The sequence below is a fragment of the Osmerus eperlanus genome, chromosome 1 (genome assembly GCF_963692335.1).
Source record: "Osmerus eperlanus chromosome 1, fOsmEpe2.1, whole genome shotgun sequence".
NCBI lineage: Eukaryota > Metazoa > Chordata > Actinopteri > Osmeriformes > Osmeridae > Osmerus > Osmerus eperlanus.
The window spans coordinates 20,470,129-20,483,986 of NC_085018.1; the positions used below are offsets into that span (position 1 = coordinate 20,470,129).

A 13,858-nucleotide genomic window follows, 5' to 3' on the forward strand; every position below is an offset into this window, starting at 1 on the left:
GCTGGCTGGAAAGCCAGGTGGACATAAAAAGAAAATGTACAAATATTTCATCAAAACAGCTTGTCAAAAATATCACTGTATATCCACAAAGGCTCTGGGGGCTACACTCAGATCAGACGAGGAAGTAATCCACAAGTAAGGTTCAGCATGGCAGCTGCATAACTAAAGCAAAACACCAAAAGCTGTCAATAAGCTACATTCCCCATACAATAGCATACACAAGTGCATGAGCTTTCAAGATTAAATTAATTATTGTACAAGATGCAAGTTGAGGCTTCAATGTTCCAAATGTAATAACAAATGTTATCAAAATGTACAGTATGATAATGAAGTCACACAGTGTGTGCATCTGTAAGGAAATTTAAAGAGACCAAAATGTGTATTCGACAACTGACTAACTATTCTTATCAAAGTTTTGATCTCTCAGAGCCTTCTTGGCTTTTGGAAGCACGTCAATCCTACCAAGCTTTTGTGGAAGCATTAAAGTAAACTAATTGAGTGTTTTTCAGAGATATGCATAATTAAAGTTAATCCCTCTGTCATAAAAATCTCGAGGTTTAAGATGGCAGAATGGCAAGGTAGAAAGGAAGGATGCACATACATTTTCATTTGTGGAAGACACCATACCTATTGTTTTGGCAGAGGTCAAAAATGACCTGAGGTGATTACAGTATGTGTAACATGAAAAAAAGTTACGGAAATGGCAGGAATATGACCTTGACTTGGATCTAACCCAGGTGTACGAGACAAAGGAGAACCAGGATCAACTGAACAGAAATTAGGATTCTAACGGAAGTCTGAAGGGAATGGCCTCGCCCACACTCAGTAGTGTTCTCCTTCATCAGGGAATAAAAAAAGATGTGTTACATTGGGATAGTGATAACCAGCGTAAACATATCTGTTACTCTACACATGTCCTTACCCCAGCACTGTAGTCAAAGCAGTTAGGCGGTCCTTTACGATAACGTGCAGAGCTCAAAACCTCACAGGGGTTCTCCTCTTGAACTGTAAACATGGGTTAAGAAGCTATCTGACTGGTTAATGAAGGCAGTAAATGGGAATATAGGGGGTCATTTATAAACCGGTTCAGTCATTAAACCCATTGAACGTAGGAAGGATACATTCTGTCCTGCTCTGGGTCAGTTTCTCTATCTCACAGGAGCTGCAGGGCAATGTTTCAGCCACTACAAAAAGCAGGTTGGTGTTGTCTATTCTCTTAGCGTGGAACAACCTATGGAAATAAAAACCATCAATGCTGGCGTGTATACAAAAAATGTGTGGTGGGGACAAATTGCAATTGCATACACACAAACCTGGAGCAGTTTCCGCAATCTTGCAGCACATTGTATGAGTTGGTAGTATTGGTGAAGTAAAACTGACTTTGGATGGTAACACAGCTGCTTTCCCTGATATCGAACCCTTCAGCCAGAATATCGCCTGCAAAACACCCACACACAGTATAACTAACATGGCAAATGAGCCAAGCTGGCTAGGACACACGCATGTGTTGGGAGCACAAACCTGAGTAAAGCCAACTGTTGTAAGCCAATCCATAGAGTAGCTGCTGCATTAAAGACCTGGGAAACAGACCAGAAAGCACACAGTGAGACAAGGAGGAGATGTGCTAGAAACATTACCACACAAATTCGGGAGTAAAGCACAATGGCATTGTGGAAGGAAATTATCCCAGAGAAGGACGAGGTAAAATGGCTGATCCGTAGCTTGTTTTGTGCCTCTCAGTCATTCTATGAACTACTGTGGCCATAGCAAACACAACTCTGTAGGTTCAGTTACAATCTGACCATGCCTCCAGATCATGATGAGGGCTAACAAGAGTGTCTCACCATGCCATTGCTGAACTCCACCAGGCCAGACTCAGGATGTCTGCAATTGAGGGCTAAAACATCCCATTGAGAAAGGAGTGACAGAGAATAAAACTCATTATTCATATTTATAATGGTAATGAGAGCACGTCTATGTTGATGATGTAACATAATAGGATGTATGTAGGGTATCTGACCACAAAAATGCCCCTCGGTGCAGCGCCTGTGTGGCTGCTGCTGACAGGCTCACAGGCTGACTGGTATTGGAAGGACTGGCGTCGGGCGTAGATGGAGTTGTTGTACAAGGCGTGCATCAGGAAGGGGTCCACTTCACCAAAGAAAAGGCCCACCTGCAAAAGTAATAGAAACTTCGTTTGTAACCTGATTTCAAGACCCTATTCAGTCGGTTTGGTCTATTTGATCCTCTGAAAAGACAACCAGTTTAATCACACTAGCTACATACTGTACGAGTCAAATGACACAGCGTACCTTTTTCCAGTGATCCCTCTGATTAGACATGACCAGGAACCCACCATCGTCAATCAGATAACACAGAAGGTCCTACAGACAAAGTATTGTACGGATTATTACAGCAGTGACAGATGCTTAAGGCATCTGACAATCTTACTCCCTTCCCTCCTTTAAATTATTATTAATTTAAACCCTATCCAACATTGTCGTTTCTATGTTGCTGCAGGCATAAATCATGTTTTAAACAGAAAAATATATTCTTACATCAGTGTTAGCTTCACAGTCCATCTCACAGCTTCTGGAAGGACCACACTGTCCAGAGGAAGGCAAAACTGAAATCATCTTTCTTTACACTGACTACAAATTTAGCCTGTTAAAACCACTTCACAGTCATGCCAAAAACTTCTCTTTTTTACATTGAGCATATGCATTTAGGTACCTTGTGTGAGCCCTGGCGACTGTCTGAAACATTGCTTGCCAAGATCTTAAACTTATCTACCCAAGCTTCAAAGTCCAGTTTCACTCCCACCACTAACAATGAAGACAAACAAGAAAGACACCGTGAGCTGCTCTGCACCAAACAGACATTAAATAATCTCACAAAAATCTAATGATAAATATTTCCCACCTGCTGGTTTCAGAATCTTGACTCCAAAATGAACTTCCACTGAGGAGCTGACCAGAATCCCTAAAGAGCCATTCTCTGAGCTTGCTGCCTCCTCCATTGCTACAACAAGAGGTTGACAGGGTTTACATTGAACCAAATAGAAAATACGGATCTTTGATCTACAAGATCTAAGATATCTTTCACGTATCATAAATGTGGACTCACAGGCTCTAAGAGGTGGTCTAAACATGTATCCCTTGTTGTCCAGGCTGCGGCGATAATAGTTGGAATTGAAGGGCTCCGGGTCCTCATCCCATGACTCAGCAGCACTGAGCCGTATAAAAGAGAGCTCATTCACTAGGTGAGCAGCATCAGGATACAGTCAAGTAACACAACATGAAAGCAGAATTCGTCCCATAACCCACTTCTTCTCTCACCTGTTTGGAAAAACCCGAGTAATTCCCCCATCTGTTGCAGCAAATAAAGCCAGGAAGCCATACCTGAAGCACATGATACAGTGGTGTCACTGTCTTTAAAATACAGTAGGACAAGAGACAATAAGTATGATGTTTTACAAACTCTCACAAACCATATTCAACATTCAAAATTCATCTCTTTTTTTTCTCTCTTTGGAAATAACCAAAACCAAACCTATTACGGAACCAACCAACCATTTTTTGTATCAAACAAAGGTCCTAGTCTTAGCTTTAGAAACTTTGGGAAACAATGTTATGTAGCTATAAAAAATAAACAATCACACATGCAAAGCTTATTTGTGCCACCAATTTATATTTAGTCCACTTACGAATTTAGATCCTTGTTCTTCCACACTCTGGATGCAAGCTGCCACATGATTCCAGAATCCAAGATCAGGTTGTGGATGAGGCCTTGATCACCTAAGATCACACACACCATGGATAACTAAATGGCTTAGAGTTCTGTCAACATGTTAGTGTCCACTCTTGACGTGAGTGTATGCATGTCGTCAGTGAAACTGATGATTAAGTAGCACACATCCATGTTCTTCAAGTACATAGAAACAGATTAACTCACAATCTTCAGACTCCAGGGTAATCTCTACCATGAGGGACACAAAGTTCTCCAGAAACTGTGTGTTGTTGTCAGAGATATGCAGGCGCTTGCAGTATTCTCTGGAGGAAAGATCAAATAAATATGAGATTGTTATATTGCAGACACGCACACAAACCGCACACACACATGCATACATTACCTGGGAGCCAGAAACACATGACCTCCTTCTTCAAAGGAGCTGGGCAGCAGTGATTGTAGATCTATATGAGTGGGAGAGGTATCAGAGTATTACCTCTTTTGGCAGTCGAGCAGGGAGATAAGAGTGGGGTTTAACAGACAGATACTCACACTTAAGCTGCAGCATCACATCACTCAAGTCTGCCTGGATGAAGTATTCACTGTAGGTAGGCAGTACTAAACCCAGGCTGCAGAGGGATGGATGTCACACACAAGGTAAATAGTCGAGACTCTTAGAAATGTCTAACAATTTTGCTTCCATTAGCGTATTCTGAAACCATAATTCAATGCACAGTCACCTGTAATCTGTGCCATTAATTGGTGTCCAAGTGTAAGTTCGAAATGCTTCATCAATATATTGCTGCAATGGAATAAATAAATAAATGACGATATGCTTTTATCTGAATGATTGAACGCGTCACACAAAAAGACAGCGATGACATACCTCATCCATGGATTTGATGAGCGTCTTTATCTGGGTTTCACCAGGCCTTCCATCAATCATTTGTCTACGGATCTGGAGATAAAAAACATAACAACGTAGTAACTGTTCACCCTGTGGTACCTGTACAACCAGTATATCAGTTGGGCCTGCACACAGCAGGTCAAAGCAGAAGAGATCCTTCCAGAACCTCCATCCTCACCTCCTGTTTGCTGCTGTCCTCCACCTCTGCATCCAGGAAGTCAAGTGTTACAGGCTCTGGGAGATCCACAAGCTAGTAAATGTCATATGGGCAAACAAAAGATAAATTACAAAAAGTAAAAAAAAATGTTTTACAAAGATGATCCTGAGATAATCAATGAGAGACTATTTTTAAAATAAAATGTATAATACGACTACGGAATGTGCAGTGTACTGCACATTATTTACAGTCATTTTCTGATAAGAATTTTGGAATTACGTTCTATCAAAAATCACCTTTTGGTGAAGGTTGGGGTGCAGAAGAAGGTATCCATTTGGATCAATAGCAAAAATATATCCATTTGCTCCAAGCTGAGGAAGAAAAGAGAACAGAAAAGGTTTGTTCCTGTAAATCTACTGCATAGACTGTGAGGAAGTGAAAGTTCATGAGATCTGCACTGACATTGTATCGCGGTGTTAGCCTCTTTATTTCATCCAGATGTACATCCACTCCCATGACTCCTAATATGAGTTGATTCTGGGGGACAATAAGATATTATTATTTATTGTATCACCACATATGTATATTGGAAAATAACAGGGGAATATACAACAGCAAAGGGCAATATACATTTTATTTTTAAACTGTACCTGTGAGTTGCCTTCCACCGTCAGATTAAATACAGGCATAGTCCCAGTCACAACGAGCCCCAGACCCTAAAAAGGAAAAACATAATATTTATTGATAGTAGCAAACTAAAAAAGATACATGCATTAATTACAGGAAATGGAAGATGACTCTGTGTAAAATCTATTCATTTGAATTTCCATTGGTAGTTGAAGCAAACATAACATATAACATAACATCTCATTTAGATGGTCTCACCAATGCATCTTGATAGACATTTGTCCATTGAACTTGCTTAGCAACGCTGCCTGCCAGAACCATAGGGCGGCCCAACACGTCCAGGTATTCCTGAAGACACATAGGAACGTAAAAACACTCATAGCACCATACAGTGTAGCATACAACTACTCGCTTCATTAAATGTTTCCATTGCAAAAACAACTCCAGAAATCAGAATCCCAAGAAGAACAAGGGACAGTGACCAGGGATCAGCTGTGTAAAAGGCACTAGACAAACCCACCTGGGTGTTAATCCTTATGGCACAGATGGAGCGGATCTCAAAATAGTAACCTAGCATGCAAGAGAGAGACAGAGACAGAGAGAGAGGGAGAGAGAGAGAGAGAGAGAGGAAGAGAGAGAGGGAGAGAGAGAGAGAGAGAAAGAGAGAGAGAGAGAGGGAGAGAGAGAGAGAGAGAGAGAGAGAGAGAGAGAGAGAGAGAGAGAGAGAGAGAGAGGAAGAGAGAGAGGAAGAGAGAGAGATAGAGGGAGAGAGGAAGGTTGAGAAACACCACATATTTATGGCTGTTACTATATAAGAAAGGCCAACGTTGCGAGCTACAGTATGTGAGGAACTTATAACCAAGCGGGTTATAATGTAAGGATTTTTTAAAGAGGAGGCATCTTCTAAACCTGTTTAGACCCTCTACAAACGCCCACTCACCTTTATTGGCACAGGCAATCCACTGCAAGGGTGTGACATCATAGTTGTGTTGCCCCACAGAGAATGTGAACACTCGTACCTTGGGAGAAAGACATGTTGAACCACAGATGAAGTTTAATGCAAATAATGAACGTCAGAAAGTGCAGAGGAGGTTCAACAAAACATTTAACAAACACATATAATAAAAAATAGATTTTTTGAGAAACCAACCGTCCTGTTTGGCCTGTTATACTGCTCAAAGATATCCTGAGCTCTGTCCTCCCCACCATCAGTAAACAGCATGATTATTTTGTTGCAGTTGGCTCTTGGAACATTAGTCTTCTGATAAAGATTTAAAAAATTGAAAGAATGAAGATGAAGAAAGTCATTTAGTAGAAAGTTGTTACACAATACTTAATAGATTATTATAATAATTACTATACTTATTATTATGATTTTATTTAATCAGACCAAAGCTACATATAAACCCCAAGTTGTCTTTTTAACGACACAAACAACCGATTAAATAGAAGTCATAAATATGGACATCCATAGAAGTGCATTAAATGTAGAGGTTTTAGTTACTTACATTTAAAAGCTGATGGAAGGCAAAATGAAAGCCAGACTTGTAGTCTGTGGTGCCTTTAGCTTGCATTTGCTGCACTGCCTCTTTGAAGATCTTCTTATTCCGGACATTGGCCTGAACCAAGTGTGTGAAGCAAGGGACCACAGCTTCTGCCTTCTCATTAAACTGAAACACACAAAAAGTAAAGGGGAACATTTCAATATATCATTCCATAATTGGAATATTAATGTTAATTGGAAATATAACAGAGAACAAACAAGTGAGGTCTGCAGAAAGACTCTGTGGAATTGTTGACAAAAGGGATAAAAGTGTAAAGATTAAATACAAACTCACCCTGGCAACATTGACATAGTCATCATCAGACAAGGTGTCCATCATCTCCATAACTGATGCCTTTATGAGCTTCAGAGTAAGTCCACTCACACTGCCACTCCTGGTGGGTATAGAATAAGATCAGCACAAGTGTTAATAATGTAAAACACACAACACGTATGCATGCCCACCAGAAAACTGTAAACATTATAAAGGCCACTCACACATCCACAAGGATAACCATGTCTTTAGGTGATGACGCCCCCTGGATGTACCTGGGACACAGTAGATCATTCTCAGATAATCATTTTAGAAATATTTAAATTAGTTGTTTATTTAAAACTTCAGCAGATAAGAAATCTTTCCATACCAGGGTCTCCGCCTAACATCATATAGGTCAATCTTATCAGGAGCTCTCCAAGGTGTGGCTGTAGAGTCAGGCATTGAGACGTTTCATTTAGTTCAGCTTATTTTCACAGGAATGTGTCTGAGGTGTGTTGAGGCTCTGCTGACAGGTGGGAACCTACCTGGGTAGTAACGGGTCACTCCAGTAGCACTCCCAAACGCTTGCCAGAGAAGTGAGGGATCCTCTCTACTGTTCTCAATGAACACCTTTTCTAATGCCTGAGTCCAGTTCAGCTCATTCAGGATCACTGGAGCTAAATGAGACACACACTTAACTCCACAAAAAAACTATCAACTGTGGACATATGTGTTTTCTCAAGAGAAAGTTGTTAACAAATATTTGCAATTTTAAACACTAGCTAAAATGTGTACGTACCTCCTTTGTAAATGTCTGTGGGGATCTGAACTGCTGTGCTAGAGTAGTTAACATTGTTTTTGAAGTAGGGGTCATATACAAACTCCAACTTTCGGTGATAGGGATTTTTGGGTTCCCCTTCACCATCCTGTAAGGAATACTTCACACATAAACAAAAACAGAGATACATGCGTAAGCAAACACACACAAGCACACCGACACACAAAAACAGAAACATCTGATTATGCTAAAAATATCAAGAGTGTGACTAGAATGTTCTTAATACATCAGCAAAAGAAATCCTAACAAATTGCCAAATTTATGAACACACAGTACAGACTCACATAATCCAACTCTGCCTTTGAGTCATAATACTTCATGTCCCATTCCTAAAAAAAGGTACAAAACAGACAGAAAAATTATTGTAAATCCGTATCTGTAGTTGCAGTTTTTACCGCAACTAAAACTGCAACACAAATCTTCAAGCATCAAGTCCTCTGATAAGGGTAACTAAATATTTATCTAAATATCTGAAAACTTTCCCTGTGATGTGTAGTTAAATCCATTAAGTTGTTATCACTACTGTGGTAGTGTGGTGTAACTTCTTGACCTCACAAATGTAACTTAGAACAAAGAAAAAAGGTTACCATGAACGGATCCTGTCCGTTTGCACATCACAGTTCATTAATCTTGACAGTGTTGAAAACAATCAAACAAAGGGCTGGTGCAAAAGGAGAATGTTTATCCCAGTGATTTACTCAGCCAAATACAGGGACTGCTATTCTGTGGTGATGCTCATAACAAGAGTCACTGTCCTGGGGAAAGATGAGGTCATGTGGGAAAATGTGGTTGAGTCCATAGATCCAGCCCTGCATCAGTGGGCTAATGGGCCAAACCAAGTGGAAAAGTGAAATGCCAATGTGTGTCGGGCTCAACAGAGCCCCCTGGCTGAGCTCACTCAGGCCGCTGCATCAGCCAGTATAGCACTACGGGAACCAGCTCATCTTCTAGCTTTGCCTAACTGATCATCTCCGGACCTCAGATTATGATTCATTCTGTTTAAGGATGATGGATAGTGGAATGAGTGATTTATACGGTTGTTAACGACTGTTAACGTTTTATAAATTGTCATTTATGACTTATTACACTACTTACTCAAACTTTTAACTGTCACTCTCAGTTGACTGAGGATTGCTGAGTAGGATAGTGTCTGGCTAATACAGTGTGTTCTTTTGGGGTTCACCTTGCTATCCTGCCATGGATGCTCCCTCTGAAGGCGCTCTGCTTCTCTTGCCAGCTTCTGCAAATCAAATATGTTCACGTTAGAGAAGAATGTGTGTTTAAAAGTCCTCTATTAATACTGCACACAGGGTGACATTACTTAATATGTTCACTGCAGATATTAAACTAAATTTGGAGTAAATACATTACATTTTTCAATAAAGTAAATGAAAAGTAACTGTTACTGAGATTCTGTAATGGGTTCCTATGAGATATTTTATTTGTTTTATCTAATTATTATCTGTTTCTGTGAAGGTAAGAATTTACTGACTTACATCAAGAGCTTCCCTCTTCTTGGTCAGCAGCTTCTCTATATCTGAGGCCACCTTCTCCACAATTTCTCGGGGTGAATTCTTCACCAGGCTGAACTGCCTTATTTTCTCATTGTAGATCTGGAAAGACATTTGGAAACTCAATCTTACAGAAATGGGCAACATAACATAAGGTTACATTAACTTCCATATAAATTCATAGCAGTACGTATAGTATCAACTTTGAGGTTGGGCATTCCAAGGCCTAGTGGATGTTAACATTGATCTTGTTTTGGTAACACAACTTTCCCCTGCCTCTTTACAACTTCCACTTAACCTTTCACCCCTCACCCATACTGTGCCTGACTTAACACTTTTGGAATGATATATATCAGTAACACTTAATGCCATTTAATTAAATAGCAATTTTAAGTACCTACAAATTTGTGACTATATGTATTGTTATGCTGTGACATGGTAGTTAATGTAACCTTAATGTAAAGTCACAGTCGCAATGGTCATTTATGGCTCAAATTGTATTGCCAGTAGATATATTAAGTAATCTTGAGTCATACAATGTCTTCAAGCTCTGTCAACATCAAATTAATGTAAAAATAATTAATAACTAGAGAGGATACAATTTCTGGGGAAATTGTGAGGTGTGCTTGCTGAATGAGGCTGTGGGACCTTGTCCCCATTACATCCAGCCTGTTTCAGACACTGGCTAGAATTATGGATGAATGACCAAATGAACGGAGAACTACATGGCTCACATATAGGCATTAGTACAGGCTGCCAGACCATCTGCTCTGCTGTGACACAAACACAGAGGACACGAGCCATGGCCATCAGTCATTACTCAAACAACAAGGGATATGCCTCCCACGCATCTCTCACAGCGGGAGGAGTAACAGCAAAAGTAGCCTTGTGGCTAACCGAAGAGCTAGGGTTCAATTTTTGACAAGTGAAGGTTTATGACAGGCTCATTCACTCTCTGACAGAATGAAGGACAAACCAAATCAAAGTACAGAGGACTCCACATGGCTACTCTCAGAGAAAAACACAGCTTCTTGTACTGAGTACATTTATAAAGGCACAGGAGACCGTCCTCACCGACTTCAGCTGCTGGGCTCCACTGATGTGCTGGAAGACTCTGTCAATCTCCTGTTCGATACGCCTGGCCCAGTGCATTATCCTGGAGACGATACAAGACTAGGTTTAGGTGAACAATGCAAGTTAAAGAATTGACAGAAGAAATAATGCATGTTAAATATGTGGTATCAGTGAAAAGGTTTCTAATTACTCCTTTGATTAGGCTATAGTACATACAAAGTATGACTGAAACAAGATAATATAATGCTTCATGACATTCAAAGTAAACCATTTACACTTTGGTTGGATGGGTAGCATAATGTACTGTCACGTACACCATTACAGCTGAAGACAAGTACATAAATAGAAAAACAACACCACTGTTTCAGTGAATAAACCTATTGTCCTGTCATAAAAATAAGATGCAGGGACACTGTTGTAGTGTAATAGAAGACAAACAATCTGAAACGATTGAATAATACAATATGCTGTAATCGAGAGTGATAAGGGCATGTAAATGATAGCGCATGACTAAAGAGTCTTTGTTACATGACTGCTGCCCACAGATCTGCAGAGTAGACCTAAACTGTATGACTCAGAGCAGCTGAAGTACAATCCTGTGTTTTCTGAGTGTGTTCCATTTCCTCTCCTCCAAGACCCTGTGGGACCCTGTATTGCAGACGTGTGATGGAACTGAACCACATCTTTCTTACTCTTTCTTACCTGCCATATACACACCCCTGGGATGAGGAAGAAAGTAACACTACATGCTGTGACCCATATTCACTTAGAGGTGTGGGAAGGAGGGAGGAAAAGGGATGGAACAGGATGGGAGAGAGAGACAGAGGGAGATCGAGAGAGGGAGGGGCGTGAGAGAGGGCGGGAGTGGGAGAAAGCCATAGAGGGGAGGGAGGGTTAGAGGGTTGAAAGAAGAAGAGAGGGAATAAATCCTGACTGCTGCAGTATTAATTCTTAATTGGTAGAAGCTGCTGTTCTTCAGTGTGGTGATTCTGCTTCATTTAGCTCACATGAAGAGACCCAGAGCAGACAGAGTGGTGTTGTTTTAAGGCACTCAGCAGAAAATCAGGAGGAACATTAGGCTACCGTTCTGGCAATTCATCACACAATGAACGCCTCATGTACACCCAGTATATATTCACACACACTCACGGACACACACCTCCCTGCTTCATAGACTGCACTGACTGCCCCAGTAACTGCAGCTGTGATTGGCCAGAACTTCCTCACACAGTCCTAAAGATCTCTGTTCCATCTGGCGACTCTTCTTACCGATGCTCCCTGACTACAGTGCCTGGAGAAAGGCCCGGATAGCTGTTGTCATGTGCCAGCTGTTCTTATGAGTGATGGTTTAAAGGAGGGAAAGGGAGAGCCGAGCAGGGGATAATTAAAAGTAGTAAACATATTCCACTGCAGGCCGATTGGAAATAGGGTTAACTTGAATACAAACCCATGTTCTACTGTATAGGATTTATCAGCTTCTGTTAATCCTTGTGGTTGTTTCATTCCATAACCTGAGTTATCCATACATGATTTAACGTTCTCCAAATCCAAAATAAACAATTTGTTACATAACATTTTCTTATGTTACTGATCTCATTGAGAAATGGTCACCACAAGCATCAAGATCTGGGAGAAAGTTAACTAGGCTACTAAATCTCTTTCTGCATACATTTTTGATTTTATGTTGAGTACGGTTGGCTATATATGAATTTCCCAAAAATAATTTCCCAAAGAATAGGTCTACTGCAAATGGAGTTACGCAGGGATACATTTTCCCTAGTGTTCAGATTCGAAAAATCAAAAACATATATCATTTAATTGCAAAGATATAAATTGTGTAGGTTATTGAACATTTTCATTATCATTATTCTTGAATCATGCACATACTTAATTCCTGTTATTTGATTTCTTGTATTATGTTAACAAACAACAGTAACAACCTGAATAAAAACTGATTTGCATTTGGATATAGGAGCCTAATGCAGATCTTATACAACGACAGTGCATCCAAAGAGAACCCAATGAGCGTCTCCTAAATCACCAATACTTAAAGAGAAATTGATTGAAGATCAAAATTATATTAAGTCGCCTACACTTATATTATATAGACAATTGTAAACATTTAGCTTTCTATCGCTTTGACGACATTTAGGTACTTACGTGTATTGCTGAGGGAATGTGAGACCCTGCGCTCCAGGCCACGGTGCATTGAATATCAAGATAATCTGGAAAGATACCGAGCAGACGATGCTGCAAGACTGTATGCCTATCGCCATTTTCCATTAAAAATCTCAGGAACGGGATTTCAATATGTGAATAAACAGTTCACGATGCGATCAAGTCTTGTCAGGTTGCAACGCTCAGTTGCTTCTGTTATTACGTTCCACTGGTCATGTCGACGTTAAAACAAAACGATTTCATGGACTCTCAATGGACTGCACTTGCATTGATGCAGCGGCGTTACTAGATACCGCAGTTGCTCGATTGCTCTCTCGCGCTGCCTCACTCGCCCACTATTTCAACAGTCTGATCAGTATCCTATGGGTTGTCAACTCATTCTGCACGAGCCTCAAGTCAAGTCGTGCTTCCAAGGCTGCACTCACTAATCATCGCTAATATCGCACATTGAATTGTATTGTATTGCTTCATACTGACAACAAAAGTCTTGAAACCTCAAGATAAACCACGTTATCACATACCATAGAGTAGCCAATGTTGCATACGCCATAGTCAAATTTTCAGGTAAGCAAAAAAACATCCATATTAACAGCCTGTTAATTAACAAGAGGTCATAAATTACCATATTTCACCTGTAGGCCCAGTGCCTTGGGACTTTGACCTGGCATATGAGTGTAATAAATAATGACCCAAAACAGACAAGGACCACCAGATAGGCATCAAAGAACAAAAGAGACTAAAAATGGAACAATGCATAAGATGCAATGGAGTGTTGCAACAGATATAGGGTAGGCTTCACTTCAAACATACTTTGAATCAATACTTTGAAACCGTCATAACTACAACATTCACTATGTTGTACTACAACATACTGTTGTACTACAATACACCACTGTTATCCATCCCCTAGTTCTACCTAGGAATGTGAGCAGTGCTGATGCTATTATTTCAGTCACTCACTATGCAAACAGACTATGAAGGAGCAGCTCCAGTTAGCTGACTCTGCAGTCAAGGAGGTTTGGCATATTGGCCTTTCCC

The 13,858-nt window shown here is 40.3% G+C and overlaps 1 protein-coding gene across 1 annotated transcript; it reads right to left on the minus strand.

Moving 5' to 3' along the window:
- Window positions 1-360: 360 nt before the first annotated feature.
- LOC134026564 (voltage-dependent calcium channel subunit alpha-2/delta-2-like) lies at window positions 361-13,198 on the minus strand. Its single transcript, XM_062469438.1, has 38 exons — window positions 12,803-13,198; window positions 10,643-10,724; window positions 9,554-9,670; window positions 9,241-9,297; window positions 8,342-8,386; window positions 8,019-8,157; window positions 7,765-7,896; window positions 7,608-7,665; window positions 7,462-7,512; window positions 7,259-7,358; window positions 6,929-7,090; window positions 6,571-6,681; window positions 6,361-6,439; window positions 5,941-5,990; window positions 5,679-5,768; window positions 5,444-5,509; window positions 5,256-5,330; window positions 5,090-5,164; window positions 4,815-4,886; window positions 4,616-4,687; window positions 4,470-4,531; window positions 4,282-4,358; window positions 4,133-4,193; window positions 3,955-4,052; window positions 3,707-3,797; window positions 3,339-3,401; window positions 3,127-3,230; window positions 2,923-3,021; window positions 2,734-2,825; window positions 2,559-2,606; window positions 2,313-2,384; window positions 2,021-2,173; window positions 1,845-1,897; window positions 1,522-1,577; window positions 1,314-1,437; window positions 1,122-1,231; window positions 923-1,005; window positions 361-836 (listed from the first exon to the last, which is right to left on the minus strand). The coding sequence occupies exons 1-38, from the start codon at window positions 12,916-12,918 to the stop codon at window positions 729-731; spliced, it is 3,303 nt and encodes a 1,100-aa protein (XP_062325422.1). The 5' UTR covers window positions 12,919-13,198; the 3' UTR covers window positions 361-728.
- Window positions 13,199-13,858: the final 660 nt, after the last annotated feature.

Bases quoted from the DNA above. Each gene is read 5' to 3' on its own strand.
- LOC134026564 (XM_062469438.1), bottom strand. From the start codon at position 12,918: ATGGCGATAGGCATACAGTCTTGCAGCATCGTCTGCTCGGTATCTTTC. The intron at 9,671-10,642 runs GTGAGGACGGTC...ATGTCTTTCCAG, and splicing joins GAGCCCAGCAGCTGAAGTCG to ATCTACAATGAGAAAATAAG. The intron at 7,897-8,018 runs GTACGTACACAT...TGTCTCATTTAG, and splicing joins CACAGACATTTACAAAGGAG to CTCCAGTGATCCTGAATGAG.